The 22,451-nt window shown below is 47.4% G+C and overlaps 1 protein-coding gene across 8 annotated transcripts in view; it reads right to left on the bottom strand.

Moving 5' to 3' along the window:
- Positions 1–22,451, bottom strand: part of LOC117966870 (patatin-like phospholipase domain-containing protein 6) — a 38,350-nt gene that overhangs the window by 10,129 nt on the left and 5,770 nt on the right. For 4 of the 8 annotated variants that reach the window (XM_059008196.1, XM_059008198.1, XM_059008195.1 and 1 more), the window contains exons 6-30: positions 21,647–21,735; positions 21,211–21,351; positions 20,643–20,802; positions 19,647–19,727; positions 19,327–19,455; positions 18,438–18,518; positions 17,492–17,627; positions 17,129–17,209; positions 16,351–16,457; positions 15,771–15,938; positions 15,217–15,294; positions 14,377–14,582; positions 13,814–13,945; positions 13,088–13,211; positions 12,571–12,684; positions 12,100–12,175; positions 11,300–11,449; positions 11,140–11,203; positions 10,329–10,497; positions 8,264–8,446; positions 7,523–7,641; positions 7,209–7,365; positions 6,675–6,791; positions 6,009–6,078; positions 117–233 (exon numbers count right to left, since the gene is read on the bottom strand). In XM_059008196.1, the coding sequence (XP_058864179.1) occupies positions 117–233; positions 6,009–6,078; positions 6,675–6,791; positions 7,209–7,365; positions 7,523–7,641; positions 8,264–8,446; positions 10,329–10,497; positions 11,140–11,203; positions 11,300–11,449; positions 12,100–12,175; positions 12,571–12,684; positions 13,088–13,211; positions 13,814–13,945; positions 14,377–14,582; positions 15,217–15,294; positions 15,771–15,938; positions 16,351–16,457; positions 17,129–17,209; positions 17,492–17,627; positions 18,438–18,518; positions 19,327–19,455; positions 19,647–19,727; positions 20,643–20,802; positions 21,211–21,351; positions 21,647–21,735 (3,049 nt within the window). The remainder of the gene's footprint in view (positions 1–116; positions 234–6,008; positions 6,079–6,674; positions 6,792–7,208; positions 7,366–7,522; positions 7,642–8,263; positions 8,447–10,328; positions 10,498–11,139; positions 11,204–11,299; positions 11,450–12,099; positions 12,176–12,570; positions 12,685–13,087; positions 13,212–13,813; positions 13,946–14,376; positions 14,583–15,216; positions 15,295–15,770; positions 15,939–16,350; positions 16,458–17,128; positions 17,210–17,491; positions 17,628–18,437; positions 18,519–19,326; positions 19,456–19,646; positions 19,728–20,642; positions 20,803–21,210; positions 21,352–21,646; positions 21,736–22,451) is intronic. The other 4 variants (XM_059008201.1, XM_059008200.1, XM_059008199.1 and 1 more) reach the window with 1 other exon arrangement.

Below are 22,451 nucleotides of genomic sequence, written 5' to 3' on the forward strand. Positions count from 1 at the left end.
TTCCATTGCACTAAAACTCATTTCCAAGCCCATGCGTTTCCTTCCAAGCCATGGCTTTGCAATGTCCACCCGGTCAGGTTAGCAACATGAAGCACCAGCGTGCGGAAGAGTCTGACCTGGGACATTGTTTACATAGCAGCCATCCACAAGCAAATGCCCGTCCTTGGGGTCGCAGAGAGGAGGTAAATAGGGGGTGTAGGACGCGCTGGCTCTGACATAACGCCAGACAGTGCCTGTCGAATGAAGATGGAGAGTAAATAAAAGTGGACAGTGGGGGAAGGGGAAGGAGCAAGGAGAGAAGAGGGGAGGCGGGCAAGGGGGTACAGTCATAAGAGCAGCTTCTAGAAAAGAGGATCCCAGCCTGTTCTGTCGTCCACGGTCTAAACCTCCGCACGTCCAGCACTGCAAACAAGCAACCCATTACAGCTCGCAGGAATACATTTGCTGTAGAAGTGTCTAGCAAACATTTTCGTTTTAATACGTATCTAGTACTAGGTCAAAGTTTCCCTGTCTCTGGAAATCTGTCAGACAAGCACTTCCTCTGTCATTTCACCTGCATCTCCTCAGTCGTGTTACTGGATGAAAACATGTCAGTCAACAGGGGAAGCAGCTGATTGGTTAATAACAGGTAAGAAGCTGTTGAAAGGGTGGGGGCCATTCCCCTCTGCAGGTAAACTAACCAAGGAAGTGCAATGCGTCTTTTGCAAAGTGTTCGTTTCAATCAGCTATTAGTAAAGAACATGAATCAACGCTCCTGCACCAATCTTTTGTCCACAAACAGCTATGAAAATAATACCATTAAAAAAATCAAACCTACGTTTACCATATAGTGAAACGTTCGCTCTACGAAGGGATGGTATACAGTATTAGGTCATTACTGTGTAAGCTCTACTCTACTGTATGTACAGATAAAAAACAGAGGCCCTTTTTAGGTCATGGACAGCTTTTTGGCAGCTAGTCCTGATCAATCAGACTCAATGATGAAGCCAGATGGCCTTCAGAGTTTCAGGTGCAATACAGGACAGCTATCCAGACAAACATCACAGGACAGGGGCCTGGCAGAGGGGAATTCAGTCTCCAAGTGACGCCCCAAAACGACATTCACGACGTAGTTCAATTAAAGGTGAAACACATTCCACAGTAAATATTTCATTTGTGGCCGTCACTTGTAGGCAGAATCCCCACCTTGCACTGTAGACCCATCCTTGAATATGATGTATACTATCAAGTGATTAAAACGTAGCTCTCCAGAAATCTAAATTTGAGCTCAAACACACTAAAGGCAGCGTCTCTCCCCTCGTTCCTGTTTCTCCATCGCAGCACAGTGATTTATCAGACCGGTGTTCTTCAATCACTGCTGCAATGGGTTGTGCGTTTCTGAAGGCTGGACAGAATCTCAACTACAACAGAAGCAGGTTTTTGGAGCGACAGTGTAAATGAAGGCTGGGAACCCCTTTTCTGGAACAAAAAGGTGCCAGGACAACAAAACGATGCTGCAAGCTCTTTCAAGGCTGGCCTGCCGACTGCCGAAAGACAGATTCTTGTAACTCGAGTCTGAATTTCTCTCCAAATTGAGTCAGCTACAGATAGATAGAAAGCTCGGTTTTATAATCTTAAAAGGCAAACTGGTAGGGGTATGAAATGAATCCCAGTTATGTTAGAATCATGTCCATTTATGTTTCAGTGGGTACATCCTGGTTACTTTGTAAGTACATGACGAGCAGACATGTTTGAGAGCTCTATTGAGGCCACTAAACTTCTGACACGATGACTGAAAATGATTTACAAAGAGCATCTAAAACAAGAATACATTAGTAAGAGAAGTCAGATATTTCATACCCATACCAAGCTACTCTTTAAAGTATAGACAGCAACAACGAGCAAATAATGCTGCTGCTGAGCTTGTGAAAGTTTGTGTAAGGATTAGACCAGACCATTTTGAAATCTGAAGCAGGCCGTTTACTAGAAGGCTGTCTGTCAGGCAGAACAGGGAGGGGTTTATTCCTGCTTCTGGGACCAAATACTTCAACAGAATTTATGAATAAAAAATAAACACCCGGGCAAAAAAGTCAAAAGGAAAAAAAAAAAAAGCAGCAATGTGAAATCACATTTGAAACATTTACAATGGCAGCGAGATGGCATTCTGTATTTCAAGCACATATATACAATTTGAAATGAAATGCATTGAGGTTTGCATTGTGTGTGTGTGTGTGTGTGTGTGTAGCCAGTACATGTAGAATGGCTTGGGCGGGGGTAGGTATTTATTGACTATTTTACCCCACTCACACCATGCCTGCCTGCTCAGTAAATATCTCAGTATCCCTGAATGTAGAACATCTTCAAATGCATGCAAAAGGGCAAACTAGGTTTTAAAATCCATTCCTTCCCTCTTGTTACCACCAGCAACATTAAATCCACTGTCTTTTATCAGCACTGGAATATTTATCAGTGGAACTCCCTGGACCAGCACGGGGCAGTTTATCAAGAGCGCTGTCCAGTATTTGAAATACTAACATTAAAAGAAATAAGAATGGCCTCACAGCACAGACAAGAAGGGGTGCAGTAACACTGTTACTAAAGCCAAGAAAAGAGGGAAGAAAATGGATTTCAAAACGGCTATCCTTTTATTCACATTTAAGCCTATTGCATGTATTTGAAGACATTTAGCTATTTCAGGACCAAGATATCCAGCAAGTCCGAGTGGAGCAAAACAACGTCCCAGGAGCCAAAACAAAGTGTCTGGAATCCTCCTCGTCACACGAATACTGTGTCTTTAGGATCGGTCCTTGCATTTAAACAGCGACACCTCCTAACTGTGTGGAGGTTTTGATTGAGATTTCATTGAGAGGGGGTCAATGGTTTCAAAGCAGCAGTGTTGATGTGCAGGAAGATTAGCGTTAGTTGCAACAATAACAGGAAAGCAATGCTGTCAAGTATGAAGGTATGAAAACAGAGCAACAGAGTAGTAAAACCTCTCTCTCTTTGACCCAAGCACATGCACACGCACACGCACACGCTATCTGCTTTGACTATTATTCACCAGGTTTACTGACAAATCATTTATTTCAGCAAGTATGCTTCCGACGGGAGTCCTGAAAGCCCTATGGGTGTGCAGCTGTAATATCTGTCCCCTCAATACTTTTGTGCAGAGATTTTCTGTTTACTAAAAGTTGTACAGGGGGCGGAATTGACAGCTGCACACCCCTAGTGGCCATTTCTAAAATCCCTTCTGACCTTGTGGGAGTGTTTTCAGAAGCAAGTCAGCTGAAAAAACGACACGAGTTAGCAAGCTTGGCAAATTATAATCTAAGCGGAACTGGTGAAGAGCGATAGTGAACACACATATACTAGGATATTCAACAGGCAGGTATAATGAATCATTTTACGATGGGACTAGCTATAAAGGGCACCAGTGAAATATTTAACTTGGAGTCTCCAGTCTTTAAATCAGTCTTACAAAAGAGAACACCCTTAGAAATGACTTCTTTTCAAATAAAGATACATTTTATTTCAGTGTAAGAATTGAATTTTGCCTACAAGTGATGAATGAACTTGTCTATTGTCTCCTTATCTTTTCCATGTCTGTGGAGTTCTATGCAGGTCCACTTGTGCTCATTTTAAGGTATTTTTCCAAGCTTGCATCCCTGCTTAATGCTATCCTTAACCCAGATCATCTTTAAAACATGCCTCACATCTCACTGTGCTACACAGCATACTGAAGACTGGAGCTGTTTAAAAGATGGGGCTCACCTTCAAACAAGCACAAACTCCCAGGAATGTCCAATACTTTATCAAAACACATATTCATCTTTGGAAAATAACAGAAAGTTCAACAGTAACAATGTACTTTAATTTGAACGCAAGTCATTTAGAAGAGAGATTCTTAATTCAAACAGGAACACACAGAGAGGCAAAACACCATGTGCTGTGATGAGTTAGGTGAAAGGATCTATCTATCCATCTAGAGCAAAACTACATTAGAGGGAATAAAGGCTGAGGCTTGCATGAATGTTTCTGGATTCCACTGTTCCAAGGAAATAACATGTGCATGCGAGATGCTTCTGGTCACTCCACCCACTCGTGTGCCACGTAGCCAATCAGGGCAGGCTCTCACTGTAGGGCTGGTCCAGTCAGAAGCTTGGTTGCCTAGCAACCAGCCGTACAGAGGCCCTGCTGATCCACAATGGATAAATGGCTGTGGGAGCCCCTCTTCTCAAACCACTAGAAGTTACAGCAGGGGAAATTCAAAAAGGCAGGAAAGATGGGAGACAGGACTAGGCTCCCGATAAGCATCCCAAATGGGCTGTTCCAGTCCAGGTTTTTGCTCAAATCGGGGCCCTAATTCTTCCTTTTGATTCTCCTTTCCAGTGACTTTACTATTCAGCAGCAGTCCATGAGAGACCGGTGAATATGAAGCTGCTGGAAAGCAGAATGAAATTGAAAAGCACGCTCGCAGGTCTCGCTGGAGGAAGTCATTCAGACAGGCCTGTCCTTATAGTCACCAGCACATGCGGATCAGCATGCGGAGGGGCGGAGGCTACACTAGGGGGCGCTGCATCCCACCTGTGACCCTGGCAAACACAAACGACCTTGTAAAGGTAAGTGAGAAAATGTTGGGCCAGATTCTTTGCGATCTTGTGTGTAAAAAGACAAGCTAGGAAGTCAAGCTTTAACACAGACCTCTACAGTGACAGAGATTGCCCTGCAGTCTGTGTGCAATCTAAAAGGTAAAGACATTGGAACAACAGAAGTATTGCTAGGGTCACAGTTTACTAAAGGAATGGTTTCAGCGAGTAGTGACAGTGTGAGTGGGTTAGGGGGGATTCAATCAGGGATAGAATGGGCAGGTATCTACTGCAGATCAGAGGGACTGAACTATGCAGAGTGATCAGGGCGGGGGTTATGAAGGCACGATCAGGGAGGGCATCGGTTCTCTCACAACCCAACTGACACATCGTTAACACAGCCTGGGCAGTGCGGTACGCTGTGGCACTGCCACTGGAGATACACACAGTACAACAGCAGGGGGCGTGAAAGGGCATGCAGGCTGAAAACCGGTCACTTCGTTACAGTACCTAGGCATTGCTGGTTTAATTTTCCTAAGAAACGGCTCAGACATACAGCAATTGTAGGCAGCATCGGGTTCAATTCCTGTTTTTCCAATTCTTTTCTGTTAGTCATGTGTTGCCCCTGTGAGAAGCTCATTTGAACAGAACGCTGCTCATTGCAGTTTTGATCAGGGATGTTTGATTCACCCTGCCTGCAGGAGAATCAGACTGCAGATCTTCGCTGCCTAATGTTACTTTACTCAATTTAAGATGGGGAAGCAAACACATGACGTAGAGAAATGATCAGGCAAGCCGATCCCAATGCAATTGCTGTATACAGGAGCACAAGCCACTGCTGAGACCCGCAAGCAGGTGAAATAATATCACCAGTCTCGTGGTGCACCTCCATTCTGTACATATATAAAACTCACGCAAGCACAGATTTCCACTCTTTCACTGTCTGTCTGTTTGCATGCCTGACTTTTTAGTTAATGTTGCACTTCCTAGATGACCATCCTCAACCAATCAGCTGCGTCCCCCGAGGATCGACATGCTTTGCAGGCAGCGTCATGCTTCGCTCTTGACATGACTGAGGCAACATTACCCAGGAAGTGACACAGGAACGGACTACCTGAAAGTTGGTAGGCACATTGTTTTTGTATTATCTGGTACCAGATACTGTTTTAAAATGACAGACACGTTTGCTATATCAAAAGAGAGGCCTATACAGTTCATGGAAGTGCACACCAGAAGATTTGTGGAATTATTTCATTAGCTAGAACCTGTTTAAAAGGGACCCCAGAAAGTCACTCCTATGTAAGGATCACTTTGAATCTAAATCTCCCCGGAGCTTCTCCACCCTCTACCAGGGGAGATCGGTCCATGCACCCCTCCCTTTCAGCCTGCAGTGCCTGGGTGAAGCAGTGTAGTAGGCAGAGATTCACAGACCGCTCGACTCACCATCTTTGTGAACCCGCATTGCGGACGCGGTGATGTCTGTGGTCACGTTGAAATAGGGGATCCACAGGTCCTTCAAAAAGAGAGACAGCAAAGCAACACATGAGAAATGAGGGCATTCCTGCAGGCGATATTACTGCGAGGCCCCGTACAGAACAGCAGCTTCACACTTTCATTTCTGTGTTTCACACTTTACTGTCTGTGGTGTCGGTCGGCAATGACAGAGTCCTTCAGGGCTTCATTGCCCTGATATTACATTATTACTACCTTTCTCTAAATCAGCATTAAACTTGCCAGGACTTAGAGCCTTCCTTATCCTTTCAAATCATGTGGCTTTATAAAACTCTGTCTGTCTGTCTTAAGAACATAAGAAAATATACAAAACGAGGGGAGGCCATTCAGCCCATCAGCGCTCGTCCCGTTCCTAGCAGCTGGTTGATCTACTTCAAGTCCAGTTGTTTGATGCAGATTTGATGGGGTCGTCTAGGTGTCTATTTGGCAATCTGCATCCATCTTTAAACTTCATATTCTGTGTGTATTTCAAAACGCTTTATTACACAGTAGAGAAAGCAGTACTTGAGAGATGCCATTATCCATGGGTCTCGCACAGCACAGAGCTCAAAGATGCACCCTGCATGTATTAGGGAGCCCCTCTCTCTGCTTCTCTACCTCGATCTGCTTGTCCTGGAACACCTTGGAGATGCTGGTGTTGAAGGCAGATCCAGAGAACATGGAGGTGATGGGGTAGGTGAGATCCAGCACGGTCTTGAACACGGAGTTCATCGCCTGCAGGGGGCAGCGGAGACCAAACAAAAAACACCACAATGTTAAAACCAGCTTCAGAGACCAGGAGAAGAATGCTCATTATTTTATGCTGGATATAACAACGTCTTTAATTGATAAAAAGAACGGTTGTAGTCCTGAGTAACCTACAATTTAAAAAATAATAATAATAATTAAAAAGAAACACTCAGGACAGGAAAAGGATTCGGACGGGTTCGTTTAGTTCAGTGTGGGTTTAGCAGGAGCCTGCTTGCTGGCAGCTGCTCATTTCAATGATACAAGGGGAAGTCCGAAACCCAGACCCGGGTGCAGGACTAGCTTGAGATTCTAACCCTGCACTGTAAAAATCACCATCTCCTTTAACATTAGCTCTGAAATGTTACATGAAGTTCCAAGACTCCAGCCCTGTACAGGACCCACCTTGGCCCACTCGCGTGCCCTCTGCTTGGTCCGGACCGCACTGCGCTCCTCTGCGTACAGACCCCCGATGAAGGACCCGATAGACGTCCCCCCGACGATGTCGATGGGGATCCCCGACTCCTCCATAGCCTTGATGAGCCCCACATGCGAGCAGCCCCTAACACACACACATTGAGAGCTTTAAACCACAGGCTCCTGTTCACCTCTGAGTGAGGCTTCCTTGTACACTGGAAGCGTCTCTAATCTGCTATCAGTATATAAATCAAACTGGTAACTGGACGTTAGCGTTGCTAGTTAAATACAGAAGGCAATACCTGGCCCCGCCCCCTCCCAGTACCAGGGCGATGGTGTTCCCAGTCAGGACTCGGGCGAGACGAGAGAAGTCGCTGTGCCGGTCAGCTGTCTTCTCAAACACCTTCTCATACATCTCTCTCTGCAAACAAAGGGTTAAATATCAAACCCCTTCTCATACATCTCTCTCTGCAAACAAAGGGTTAAATATCAAACTCTTGGATTATAGGGAGTCTACTGCAGGGTCGGGTCCATTCCTGTTTTCAATTCCTTTTTAAAATCAATTCCCTTTTAATCAATTCTAACACGTCACTGACCAAAATCGCAATCTGCAGCATTCTGTTAAAATAAGCTTCTCACAGCGGCAGCAAATTACTTGCATTGAAATTGTTGGTTAGTCAATTAAACTGGCTTCAAAACGAAAGCAGCTGAAGAAGTCGTAACCATCATATCATCTCTAAACTATCAATTCCAATTCAATTGAAGGAATTGGGAGTGGATTTTAAAAGGGAGCTGGGATTGAAGAACAGGAATGGCCCTGCTCCTGACAGCAGGTACCCCAGAGTGTGTCTCTGACCCCGTCCTGCTGACACACGCCACCCCTCAGGGACAGAAGAAATAAGAGGAACCAAACAAGCCTCCATGGAGGCCACATGGGCGCTTCAGAAGTACCCAGGATTAAATGACGGAAACAGAAACGGACGCAAGTCTAAGATAAGCGGGGTTCTGTTTTTGAGAATATGAAACAGAGCCTGGTCTCTTACCAGCTTGGCGGGGCTGCGTCTGGAGAAGACCCTGCGGGGGGCCCGGAGGTGGAGGTGTCCGGAGCACCAGCTGCGCATGTTGAGCCACTCGACGGTGCGGGCCGGGCCGGGCCCGTCCTCCCGGTGCAGCAGCACCAGCTGCTTGAGAGCGCGCACCGCAGTGTTCTCCAGCATCCGCTCCAGCTGAGAGACACACAAGCACACACTCAATCCATGAGAGACACACTCAATCCATGAGAGACACACAACCTGTGATAGAAGAATAATAGAATAATCGCACAAAGAGTTCTAATCTAATATGTTTGGGTGATCTCTGTGATTTGTATAACCTGAATAATGATATTATATGAAGTTTGATGTTAACAAAGTATTAGATTTACAAATGTTGAACTAACACACTGGAATGTGGCCAAGGGTCAGCAGCCCTGTTTTTAGAGAAGTGCATGAGTCAGCGACATGAGGATAGGACACTGTCTCAGATTATAAAGATATAAAGAATATTTGGAGACAGCGATAATTCCTCTTTTCTCCCCAGTCACTTAGTTAATATTCTTGTATTGGGGGAATCAACTTTGTGGGACCTGATAGACACTCTCTCCCTAGCAACTAGAAAAATCAACCAATCAGAAAAGTCGGTAGACAACAGTATCAAGAATACCACAAGGTTGGTTTGAGCTGACTAAGGAAGATAAGAATTACCACAAGTCATGAACTCTGTGCAAAAACTGATTATATAAGGAACTGTTTGACTTAGTGTTTTTTGAGCTTTCTTTGCGGTTGCTTGCAGAGTCTGTGACACTCTGTTGAATGCTCCAGTCTGCAGACTAATAAAGTGTGAGTTGCTCCAACTTGTCTCTGTCTCAATCGTTCCCTCAGTACGGGACCGGTGCCTGCTCGGTTGTATGCAGAAAATTCCACCACAAACCGCACACTCAATCCATGAGAGACACACAACCACACACTCAATCCATGAGACACACACAACCGCACACTCAATCCATGAGAGACACACAACCACACACTCAATCCATGAGGCACACACAACCACACGCTCAATCGATGAGACACACACAGCCGCACACAACCACACTCAATCCATGAGACACACACAGCCACACACTCAATCCATGAGAGACACACATAGCCACACACTCAATCCATGAGACACACAACCACACACTCAATCCATGAGACACACACAGCCACACACTCAATCCATGACAGACACACTCAATCCATGAGACACACACACTCAATCCATGAGAGACACACACAACCACACACTCAATCCATGAGAGACACACACAGTCACACACAACCACACACTCAATCCATGAGAGACACACACAGCCACACACTCAATCCATGAGAGACACACACAGTCACACACAACCACACACTCAATCCATGAGAGACACACACAGCCACACACTCAATCCATTAGAGACACACAACCACACACTCAATCCATGAGAGACACACACAGCCACACACTCAATCCATGAGAGACACACACAGCCACACACTCAATCCATGAGAGACACAAACAGACACACACTCAATCCATGAGAGACACACACAACCACACTGTGGTTTGGGCTAATAGCACTTTGATCGTCACTAGGGGTGTAGCGATACGATGTGCATCATGATATGCAGGTCACGATACAAAACCAGGACTGGATCCAAACTGCTATACAATGGGAGACTTATTACCATCCTTGCATAACAAGATCAAAGTGTCATTTAAATGTATTTTGTGAGAAGACAAAAATGAAATCACTAAACGTGTCCCAATCACTGAATGGTTAATTACGCGTGGGTCTAACAGACAGCGAGTGTTCCTTGTGGGTGAATACATAGAGAGCGCCTCAGTGCTCATGTCTTCCCTCACTCACTGATTCACTGATTACAGCATTACCTGTTTCATGTAACATTGTGCATTCTCTCTGTAGAAATGCATTTAGCAGCAGTACCTGAAACACGAGGAATATTAAAAAGACTACAGGATTGTGCCTTGTGGCATTCGATTGTACAGTCTCTGGTGGGTCTCTGGTGTCCTTACCTCCCCCAGGGTGGGCTCCATGTCCCCCAGCCCCACGATGAGGATGCAGTCTGCCTGCCGGATGCAGCGCTGGGTCCAGGGGGTCATGGTGTAGTCAGTCTGGTACAGAACAATGCGGTTAATATCCTCCTGCTGAGCCAGCCAGCCTGAGAGGCGATACTCGTAGATACTGGAGAGAGAGAGGAGAGGGAGACAGAGAGAGAGAGAGAGAGAGAAAAAGAAAGAAAGAAAGAAAGAAAGAAACAAAGAAACAAAGAAAGAAAGACAGAAAGAAAGAAAGAAATGAGGAGAGAGGAGGAGGGAGAGGGAAACAGAGGAGAGAGAGAGAGAGAGAGAGAGAGAGAGAGAGAGAGAGAGAGAAAGGAGAGGAGGAGGTAGAGGGAGACAGAGAGAGAAAGAAAGAAAGAAAAAGAAAGAGGAGGAGGAGGGAGATGGAGACATAGAGGAGAGAGAGAGTGAGGAGAGGAGGAGAGAGGGAGGAGAGGAGGAGGAGAGAGAGGGAGAGTGGAGTCAGGGTATGTTTTTCATGAGAGGCAAAGAATACTGAGAAAACATTTAGATTCAAATGGTCATTACAGTAACTGGCAGGAACGGAGCGATTTCCCCAGGATTGCTACTCCTCTTCCAGCACGGAATACATTTACAGAAAGAGAAGCCCGAGAGAACTCATTTAATACTTTCACTGCTTAAGACAAGACCAGCAAATGAACTTCCCTTGTGACCCGAGCAGCCGGCTCTGAACCCAGCCTCCAGAAGTGACACGGCTCTGTGCTACCTGTCCCCCGTGACCCTTTGACCCCCGGACACTCACCTGTCTAAGGCACAGGCTCCCAACCGCTCCCGGATGATGTCACTCGTGAGGAGAAGGGTGGGTCCTGGAATAGGAAATTCAATTCAATGCACTGCTCAATGCTGCTGGGGCTAATGAGAGGCAAGGAAGGGATTTTGAAGCACAAAGGGCAGGGCTGTACCGATGGCATTGAGGGCGTGGCTCAGCTCCAGATTGAAAGCATTGACCGGCACGTCATCGCAGACAGGCAGCACCGCTACAGTGGACAGGTTGCTGGCTGGGTTGGTCACGTCGTGGCTCGAGGCCACCGAATTGAATCCGATGCTGGAGCCTGCGAGGAATGAGAGCAGGATAGCAGAACAGTGACAAACTGGAGGAGGCCATTCGGAGCATCGCTGCTGCCTGACTGAGCCCAGAACTGCATCTAATCCTGACTTCAATCATGCCCAGGACTCGGCATCCGCAGCGAGGCTTGTTATCCCCTAGGTAACCCATTCCATACCCTCACCACTCTCTTTAAAAAAAAAAAACTCTCCTGCCCTACAAGTCTGTCTCCACTCCAACTGCGTCCTCTGGTCCTGGTCTGTGTGCTTAAAATATAAAACTTTGTCGTCTCCTTTTAGGATTTTAAAAGCGTCAATCAAGTCTCCTCTATTCTTCATAATTCGTGCCTATTGGCCCTGGGATTTGCACACCCCTGCAGTATTATAAATCCCTGAATGCAGGACTGTGGCCCCCCCTGTCTCAATGGCTTGCTGTATTATCAATCCCTGAATGCAGGACTGTGGCCCCCCCTGTCTCAATGGCTTGCTGTATTATCAATCCCTGAATGCAGGACTGTAGCCCCCCCTGTCTCAATGGCTTGCTGTATTATCAATCCCTGAATGCATGACTGTGCCCCCCCCGTCTCAATGGCTTGCAGTATTATCAATCCCTGAATGCAGGACTGTGGCCCCCCCTGTCTCAATGGCTTGCAGGTACCTGAGAAAGGGCCCCTGGCTTGCTGCAGGTTCCCCAGAATCTTCTGTCCCAGCAGGTGGATCAGTCGTGTCACGACCTGCACGAGATCAAGTCAGAAATCATGTGATCACCTTAGATTTCCTCCCTTCCAACCCTTTACTGCACAGTCGTATAGCGATTACAGTGAAGCCTCGCTGGTGAAGGGACACTATTAATACTGAACACAGAGCAGGGCTTACCCCTATAACAGTGTCCCATAGTGAAAGCATAGCAAAGTGTAATAACGCATTGTGAAGGCATGGTAAAGCACCGGTAAGCATTGTAAAGAATCAGGAGGTATGGTAAAGCACCGGTAAGCATTGTAAAGAACAGGGGGCTATGGTAAAGCACAGGTAAGCATTGTAAAGAACAGGGAGGTCTGGTAAAGCACAGGTAAGCATGGCAGGGGTCATGCTGCATGCTTGTGGTCTGTGGGGTTGGCAGCATGCTCACCTGGGGGTACCTCCTCTTGATGATGTTCAGGGTTCCCTCGGGCAGTTTGACGAGCTCCGTGTCTCTGACCGCGTGGACTGTGGTGGCGCGAGGCTGTCGTGTCAGAGCTTCCACCTGCATTGAGGAGATACCAGAACGCCATTCTCAATTCTCAAGGACGGGCTTCACCTCCCAATCGAATCCCCATTCTGTCAAATCATGTGCCCGTTACCTGTGACCTCATCCTAGTTAATCACACACATTTCTTGTTCCTCTGCTTGTTGGCTTTGTATTATATTACAGACCATCTTTCTGGAGGCTTTTGTGAAGTCTGCACATTGTTTCTGAATAAAGAAGTGTTTTCAATGCAGTGTGGATTATTACCCGTCTGATATTTCACTATGAAACTGGTTACTTGTTGCTCCTCCACTGTTCTGTACCCCTATTGAGAAAGACCCCCCAAACGGTTCTGTAGTTATCATGTAAACTCTACAGTGTGATGGGCGGGGGATACTAATTCGATGAAGCTCTCTCTCACCACTCCGATCAGGTCTCCTCTCCCGTACTCTCCCACCAGCTCCTTCTTGCCGTTGGCTTTGCGGATCACAGAGCGCAGACGTCCGTTCAGAACGATGTAGGTGCAGTCGGACTGGTCTCCCTGCCTGAGAGAAGGGAAGCACAGCGACCGAAGCTAAGCAGGGCAGGATGGGAGCAAGCAGCCGTGTGAACAGGCTTACCTACCGTCCCACTCCGACACTCTCCATCACTGAACAACGCTAAAGAACGTCCGCATCAAGTCACACTCCAAACTGGAGAAGTGGTTTTCTAGATGCAACATTTTCAAATGAAATGGCAAACCTCTCGCCCCCTGTGGCGTAGCGAGTACTTACTGGACCCTGCTTCTATTAAACGTGTGCCATAATGATTACAATCTACCAGATCGTGGAAGAAGCTCTTCCATTATTCATTTTAAAATGTGTTTATAGGCTCATCAGATGCACTGAATTCACAAAGCAGCAGCAATATCTCAGAGTTTAGCCAATGGCAACAAGCACGCTATATTCCCATTTCTGAAAGAATGGTGCAAGCATAATTTCTATCACTTCTATACAGCAAACACTACCTGTTCCACTGCATTCAGGAACCTGGCAGCCGGTTTAGTTTGCTTCCAGTAAATGACTCAACACACTGCACGAAACATCTTGAAATAGGTATTTTCAGAGCGTGAAATAAGCCATGAAAAAAACCCAGGAGAGGCAGTTACCTGTAGAGAGCTCTCCCAGCCTCCACGGCCATCCAGTCGATAGCGAAGTCCATCTGGCGAACGAAAGCCGACATTCGGACCGCCACAGTGTGCGCAGCACTGAGCACAACACTGGGCTGCTCACGCATAATCCTGCAGGGGGAGACAGAGAGCAGCTCAACACCGAGTCACAGACGGGCAATTACAGATCAAAAAAGTGGGGCCAGTAATAACGGTAATAAAAGCATAGTTTGTATCAGATGGAAATTACATCCAATTAAAATGAGGTGTACTGTTTAATTACTCCTACTTGATTAAATAGTCTATATTAATATTATACGTTATATATGTAAATATAGTACAAGGTGCTGTGTAAGATACAAGCCACTTTTCCTCCAGTCAGGTTCAGAGTGGCCAGTACAAGCCCAGTACAAGCCCAGTACAAGCCCAGTACAAGCTCTCTGTGTTTCCAGCAGCTGCACCCGATGCCACATTGTACAGCTCTGGCCAAAAGTTTAGCATAACCTAGAATTTTAGGATTGAGAAATAATTTTAAAAAAAAGCACAACTATATAAACACTCACTCGTAGAAGTCGGACTTGGAGATCTTGAGGAAGACACAGTCCCGGGTAGCCTTGATGGTGAAGATGAGAGGCTCTCCTGTGAGCACTGCTAGCTGGCCCACCATCTCTCCAGGCCGGGTCACAAACTGACACACGTCCTCCTGCTTATCAATCATCCGCTGGTAGACGTGCAGGCAGCCCGACAGCACGAAGTGGAGGCTCACATCCTGGGCAGGACACAAGTGTCAGGACTGGAGGAGCAGCCCTCCAGCGGGGCGTCAGGGTTACACAGGGGTCAGGACTGGAGGAGCAGCCCTCCAGCGGGGCGTCAGGGTTACACAGGGGTCAGGACTGGAGGAGCAGCCCTCCAGCGGGGCGTCAGGGTTACACAGGGGTCAGGACTGGAGGAGCAGCTCTCTAGCGGGGTGTCAGGGTTACACAAGGGTCAGGACTGGAGGAGCAGCCCTCCAGCGGGGCGTCAGGGTTACACAGGGGTCAGGACTGGAGGAGCAGCCCTCCAGCGGGGCGTCAGGGTTACACAGGGGTCAGGACTGGAGGAGCAGCCCTCCAGTGGGGCGTCAGGGTTACACAGGGGTCAGGACTGGAGGAGCAGCCCTCTAGCGGGGCGTCAGGGTTAAGGAAGGTTAAAGGAAGCTCTCAGTTTCTGTGCCTTATTCTCTGGTTATCCGTTTGCCCTCAGCAGTGTCTTCTGGGTAAAAGCATGTTACTGGCTGAAAGCGTGTCAGTCAACAGGGGAAGCAGCCGATTGGTTAAATGATCTAGGAAGTCGAGTCTATCCAAAGTGTTTACTGTACGTACTGGTGTGATGTTGGATTAACTGCCCATCCCTTCAGTCCTCACCTGATCCCCTTGTCGAGCCAGCACAGAGCCCGCCTTGGCATGGTGCAGAGTCACACGCCCGTTTAGCAGAGAGGGGTCCTGGGAGAGGGGAGAGGAGGAGAGGGGGAGAGGGGGAGGTTAGGAAAGCACACACCCATTTGTTTTAAAAGAGCAACTCGCTTCACATGGGGGTGCTTTTGTTGCTCCAGTATTGACTCAATTTTACCAGGCTTTGAGCTGCATGTATACCTACCACTCGTGTTGTCTGAGAACTTATCAGCTAAAACTTGTATTGTAAGGAGAGTTTTGTCAAGTTATAAATGCATGAATTAATATAAAGACTATTCTTTGCAGTCATGGAGCCAGGCTGTATTTTGGGGGTCGTGTGAACCGGCATTCTGTGAGTCCTGAGAGAGATGCAAGGGGGTCACGACTTGAAGAAAACGAACCTTACACGTATCAAAACCTTAGAACGAAAACCAAGTCATAAAACACGAGGGAAACGTTTTCCATTTGCACTAAAAAATACCAATTAAATGTAAAGTGATTTGTGTGACTGGGTGCGGTCCCATTACCTCGATGAGCATGAGTTTGAGGATGTCCTTCTTGCCCTCTTCGAAGAGGTTAGCGCTGTGCTTGCAGGGCAGCGTCCTGTCCTGGCCGTCCAACCCGTCCTCCTCCACTCCCGAGTGCGTCTCCTCCACCGTCCCGGACTTCCTCTCCCGGGGGTCCTGGGACACACTCTGGCAGGAGACGGGCAGGGATTAGTGCATTAATCCATTACAGCTCGACAGCGCTTTTCAATTTCAATGCATTTTTCCCCCAATCAATTTCCAATTCCCTTTTAATCAACTCCGACACATCATTGATCAAAATTGCAATTCGCAGTATTCTGTTAAAATGAGCTTCTCACAGTGGCAAGAAATTACTTCAATTGGGAAACTTGGAAAAACTGTAAAAATACTGTGGTAAACTTTTATAAGGGCTGCTTCAAGAAAGTGAAGCAGTAATAGATATAGCGAATGAACCACTTTCATTTGTATCTGTTTAATATCCTAGTATGTGTGTTCTGTGTGATTCGCACAAAGCAATAGCATACAGAGGTTTAAACGTTCACATGGTATCCAGGAGGTAACGGTTCAGAACGTCACTGACCCTCGTGAACGATGGAGTTCCCATCATGCCATCCTCCTGCAGGGACACAGAGATCCTGCCTCGCTCGTACGCCATATCGAAGTCCGAACAAGAGCCCCTCTGCAACCCTGAAGAGGCAAAGCGAGACTCCAGCCAATCACAAACACACACTCACAAAACTAGCTGTGCTTCAGGCAGGACTCGGAGCTCACAAAACCACAACTCATACCAATCCACTACGTCGTTCTCAAGCTACAAGAAAAGGTTAAAAGGAAAAGCTGTGATTGGTTAAGGAGAAGGGGAACCAAAACGCGAGGACTCCATTTCCCAAAAGCCACCTCTTCTCCTCCCTCCTTCTCAGTGGCCAGTCTCTGCTTTTCCTGTGACTCGCTTGTTTTCATTGGCTCTCTGTTCATCATGTGACCTCTCTAGGAAAAACGACAAGAGCACTACAGAGCTTTAACATGGTCTTTCATCAATGTTACTGTCACAGCTTAGCAGGCTGGTGTATATCTAGTTTAAACACAGGACGGGCGGAATTCATCCTTCTAGGGGAATCGAAGGACCCCCTCATTTTTATCAATTTAAAATTGTTTATGTGAATTCTATGGGGTACAAGAAGTTATCCTGCCAAGATAAATGCATTACACAGTAGAAAACTAGACAGAAACATTAGTATGGTGCAATTATACAGGCAAAAGCAGTTCTGTATATAGAAATGGATAAAGGTCCAGTTGAGTGAATGGAAGTCTGTTCTATTCACAGAGCAGGGGGGGATCTGAAGGTCTGATTTTCTTACCCGAGATATCAACAGGCATGGAGATGGTCCTGCTTATCATTGGCACAGAGGAACCTTCTTGGGTTTTCAAGTGATCGCCCCCTGCAGGCAACAATGAGAACAACATCACTGTGCAATCTGGAGAATGCGGGGAATGTGACACACGGCAGATCTGTGCTGTCGCAGGGTTAGGGTTAGAGTTAGAGTTAGGGTTACTGCTGCAGTGTGTGTGTGTGTGGATAGCTGGCTGTGCAGTGTGTGTGTGTGTAGCTGGCTCTTCAGTGTGTGTGTGTGTGTGTGTAGCTGGCTCTGCAGTGTGTGTGTGTGTGTGTGTGTGTAGCTGGCTCTGCAGTGTGTGTGTGTGTGTGGATAGCTGGCTCTCACCGCTCTCCTGTTTGCCCGTGCCGTCCCGCTGCTCCTCGGACACAGTGTTGCAGCTCCCGAAGCGCCTGCTGTGCCGGACAGGGCTGGTGCGAGAGGGGTGAGGGGACTGGGGGGGCAGACGCAGGGGCTGCATCTCCTGGGAACGACACAGACCCACAGAGACACAGACACACACGCAGACACACAGACACACACACACACACACGCTTCAGTTACTGACCAGCAGTGACACATTACTTTATCACAGTCTGTTGGAAACACGACTTAAAATGATACCAACATTACTGGTGTTAGTCCCATGGAGAACAATAATAATGGACAGAGGCATTCTCCCAGCTCCAGGACATGCTCCGCGCTCCACGGTTATGCTGTAACTCAGACACCTAGCTGGGTCCATCCCCTCTGTCACACGTGCTTTATGTATCCTCTATTACTGGAGGAAACACCTCCCAGGATTGTGTCCACTTCAACTGCAATGATCCTTACGTGCTGGCAAAATAATTCCAGCAAATACAGCTTATTCACATCGCTATCTTTCACTAGGTCTCACGTTTCCCTATGTGTTACTGGACAGATTGTTTCAGTGTAAATGCAATGACAGACATTTCCACTGGAAGTGTCTCAGTGTAAATGCAATGACAGCCGTTTCCACTGGAAGTCTCTCAGTGTAAATGCAATGACGGCCGTTTCCACTGGAAGTCTCTCAGTGTAAATGCAATGACAGCCGTTTCCACTGGAAGTCTCTCAGTGTAAATGCAATGACGGCCGTTTCCACTGGAAGTCTCTCAGTGTAAATGCAATGACAGACGTTTCCACTGGAAGTCTCTCAGTGTAAATGCAATGACAGACGTTTCCACTGGAAGTCTCTCAGTGTAAATTCAATGACGGACGTTTCCACTGGAAGTCTCTCAGTGCCTCAGGTGTGTTCTGTCTGGAAGTGACTTACATGGCTGAACAGCTCATTGGTCAGGCCCAGGTAGTTGTGCAAAGACAGCACTGTCACCCTCTGCAGCCGAACCATAATAATCTACAAAGAGAAAAAGAGCGTTTCAGCGGGACATGCAGGCATTGTGGCAGACACAAGCACGGGCACCCTGCCCGTCTCAAACTGGAATTCAAGGCAACAGAGTAAACTTTCATCAACTTTCAATCCAACGCTGTGCACTGAAATCCAGTTTCACCGATGCTGAGGAAATGCAAACACCTTCATGTTTAGAGGACAGTTAAATAGATTTGAAAATGTAATTCGGAGCTGTGTTAAGATTTCAAAAGCGCTGGTTGATGCAACATTCAATACCAAAAACGTCACAATACTCTCAGAAAAAAAAAGCACAATTTCTCCATCTGAATCCAGTTAACATTCTGCAACAATGGGGCTGTGAAGCGTCCAGTACTGTGGAAGCAGCCGACACCACGGCAGGTAGTCTCGTGGATGCTACAGAAAAACAACGGGGGTGTCTATGATATAATTAGTAAGTGAGTAAGCTAGGGGTCTAGGGGGTCTAGGGGTCAGAATAACCGGTAGCAATCTTGTCCTGTACCAGCAGGGAGTGTCAAACACTGAAGAGCTCAAGCACACATTTAGAGGCGCTCTGGGCCACGGCACTACCATGATTTCCAGGAGGATTCTGGGAAGCAGAAGCCAGCAGCTCTTCATTAAGACAGCAAGCTCCACAATCTGAAAACATAAGGGCCATGCCGATGTGGATAAAAAGGGCATAACTAGAGGAGAAGATAAATAACATTGACAGGAGACTTACCCTTTAGGAAGCAAGCCCTCAGAAATCCCCACCACCACCCCCCTCACACACACACACACACAGCGAGCCCCTCACCTGCACCACTCGCACCAAGCTCTCCGGGTATTTCTCAAAGATCTTCAGGAAAGCCTCCACTGGGAGCTGAAGGATGGTGGACACCTCGGCCGCTCGCGCAGACATAGTCTTGTAGGGCTTCTGGTGACCCTGCAACACACAATGCTTTCAGCACAGCGCCCCCTACCTCCAGGGAGTAATTACACAGGGCGAGACTGTCATGAAACTCACAGGACTTGAACAGGTCCCTTTCATTTACAGACCCTTGACTTGGTGCTTAAAAAACACCCCGCGACAGTTAAACTTGGATCAAGTAGTAATGGAGTTGTGCAGTTACTCACTGTGATGACATCGAGGATGCTGAGCAGGCTGTGCACACTGTCTCCTGGATACACCTCCTTCACCACCCCGTCCTTCCCATCCTGCACACACACACACACACACACACAGAAATCCAGCAGGGTCAAGGAAATTAATGAAGACTCTGTCAACAGACAGGGCACCACTATAACTAGACCGGCTCTTTTCAGTGTTTGTTTTTCAGGGGCTCACAACATACTGCAATAAAGCACTGGCCTCTTTAGAGTAACAGGTTTATTTTTGACTCGGGTTCTTTATTGAAACGTCATGAAACGTGATTAACGTGAAACGGGCTGCAGAGGCTTGGATACGCAACGGGATGGTTTGCAAAGTGATCCTTTGATCCAGTAAAAATAATCCACTTTATCATTGACTATGAAAACAGCAGCACAAGAACACGCAACACCTGCTGTAGAAACGGAATTATTTCATTAGGTGCAACTACTGTAGCAGGCAATCAAATAACATACATTTCAATATTCCTCAATTATTCACTTTCCTATCCAAGAGAACATCCCATAGAATTGATAGTAAGAGGCTATAACTGATTTATAAAATAAAAAAACAGAACACACATACTAGACCAGGCATTCTGTGTATGTTACATAGTTTTTAGTTTAGTACTTATTATGATCACAACAAGCTATATACATTGAAACAGAATTTGTTGTGCAGTGAATTCAGGAGTTCAATAGGGAACATTGTTTTACTTGTACAGTAACTCAGTCTGTAATGTCGCCCTGCCTGCAAACCCACGCTCTGAACCGCGAGGATGTTTGGTTGATTAACTCCTGCCTGGTTGTCATCACAGCCGCGGCTACAGCAATCCCATCACGGCACAACTAGAATCTCCTGTTTCATGTGTCCTGCCTGAACTTGCTCAACACCCTTATGCTTTAATGCAAAAGCTGCTGATTGTGTTTCGCTTTTTAATAATAGTCTACACAGTTTACAGAGCCGCCCCCAGCCCTGCTTACCACTCCAGTGAGACAAAGCTCCAGCTTCCCATCCTGAACCACATAGATGCTGCTGTCGGGCTGCCCTGGTCTGAACACATACTCCCCCTGCTGGAACTTCAGGAACACCATGTGCTTGCACAGCTCCAGGAACAGAGGCTTCTCAAAGTGGCCCAGCACCCTGCAACGCAACGAGACGGAAATAACACTCCTACTGCATAGCAGTTTCATCCAGTCCAGGCTCTTCATAACACAGCATCAGAAACACCGGACAATGCTAAATCTAAACTAAAAGAAACTTCATCAATTCAATGACAAACGCTTTCCACTAGAGGTCTTTCACAAAGTCTTCACAAATCGATCTCTCTAATGTAGGTATAACGAAGGGCAGGCTGTTAATTATAGAAATCTTGGAGTTTGCTGAGCACACGTTGAAATGGAATTCACACAAAAGGACAGGCAGTAGAAGTGATGTACTGCGTTGAATACTGTAGCGCAATTAGAGATGAGTGTGCTCCTGGATCGAGAGGAGTGTTTCACAGGCACTGCCCCCCTTCCCCGGTCCTGCCCCTGGCGCAGCGCCCCTCACCTCACATTCTTGAGCATGTACAGCACCTCGGAGGGCAGGTGGGAGTTGGCCACGTCGAACTCGGTCAGGTCAGCCTCCAGCACGGAGGGGGGCGGCTCCTTCAGCTGCAGGGTGGGGACCTCCTTTGTGAAGCGCAGGATCCTGGGAGAGAGAGAGAGAGAAGGGGGGGGGGGACAAAGAGAAAGGGCTTAGACTCAATTCACCATTCAATCATTTCACATACAGTGAAACCTCACCATTAAGGACAGTCCAGGAAACAACAAAATGTGTCCTTAACAGAGGCCAGGCCTTCCTACTGAAGGCAGAGAGAACGTCCTCTACAGAGAACAGCGCCGGGTTTGTGATTGAAATCAAACACGTGAACGAGTTCCATCACGTCGCATCCCAAAGGGTCTGGAACGTCTTCGTTCTGGTGCGAGGGACACACGGCACGTACTTTTTGGCAATGTTGAGCATCTTCTGCTTCTTCTTCATGCGCGGCCGGGAGGGGGTGGTGCCAACGAGGGAGGAGGTGGACTGAGAGACCTGCAATACACAGAACAGCTTTCAGAGCACAGCACCCAGCCTGCCTCATCACTGCACTGCTAACACCCTCCAATACTACAGCACTGCACTGCTAACAGCGAGGGAGGAGGGGGACTGAGAGACCTGCAATACACAGAACAGCTTTCAGAGCACAGCACCCAGCCTGCCGCATCACTGCACTGCTAACACCCTCCAATACTACAGCACTGCACTGCTAACAGCGAGGGAGGAGGGGGACTGAGAGACCTGCAACACACAGAACAGCTTTCAGAGCACAGCACCCAGCCTGCCTCATCACTGCACTGCTAACACCCTCCAATACTACAGCACTGCACTGCTAACAGCGAGGGAGGAGGGGGACTGGGAGACCTGCAATACACAGAACAGCTTTCAGAGCACAGCACCCAGCCTGCCTCATCACTGCACTGCTAACACCCTCCAATACTACAGCACTGCACTGCTAACAGCGAGGGAGGAGGGGGACTGAGAGACCTGCAATACACAGAACAGCTTTCAGAGCACAGCACCCAGCCTGCCTCATCACTGCACTGCTAACACCCTCCAATACTACAGCACTGCACTGCTAACAGCGAGGGAGGAGGGGGACTGGGAGACCTGCAACACACAGAACAGCTTTCAGAGCACAGCACCCAGCCTGCCGCATCACTGCACTGCTAACACCCTCCAATACTACAGCACTGCACTGCTAACAGCGA

This window comes from Acipenser ruthenus, chromosome 36, assembly GCF_902713425.1.
Source record: "Acipenser ruthenus chromosome 36, fAciRut3.2 maternal haplotype, whole genome shotgun sequence".
NCBI lineage: Eukaryota > Metazoa > Chordata > Actinopteri > Acipenseriformes > Acipenseridae > Acipenser > Acipenser ruthenus.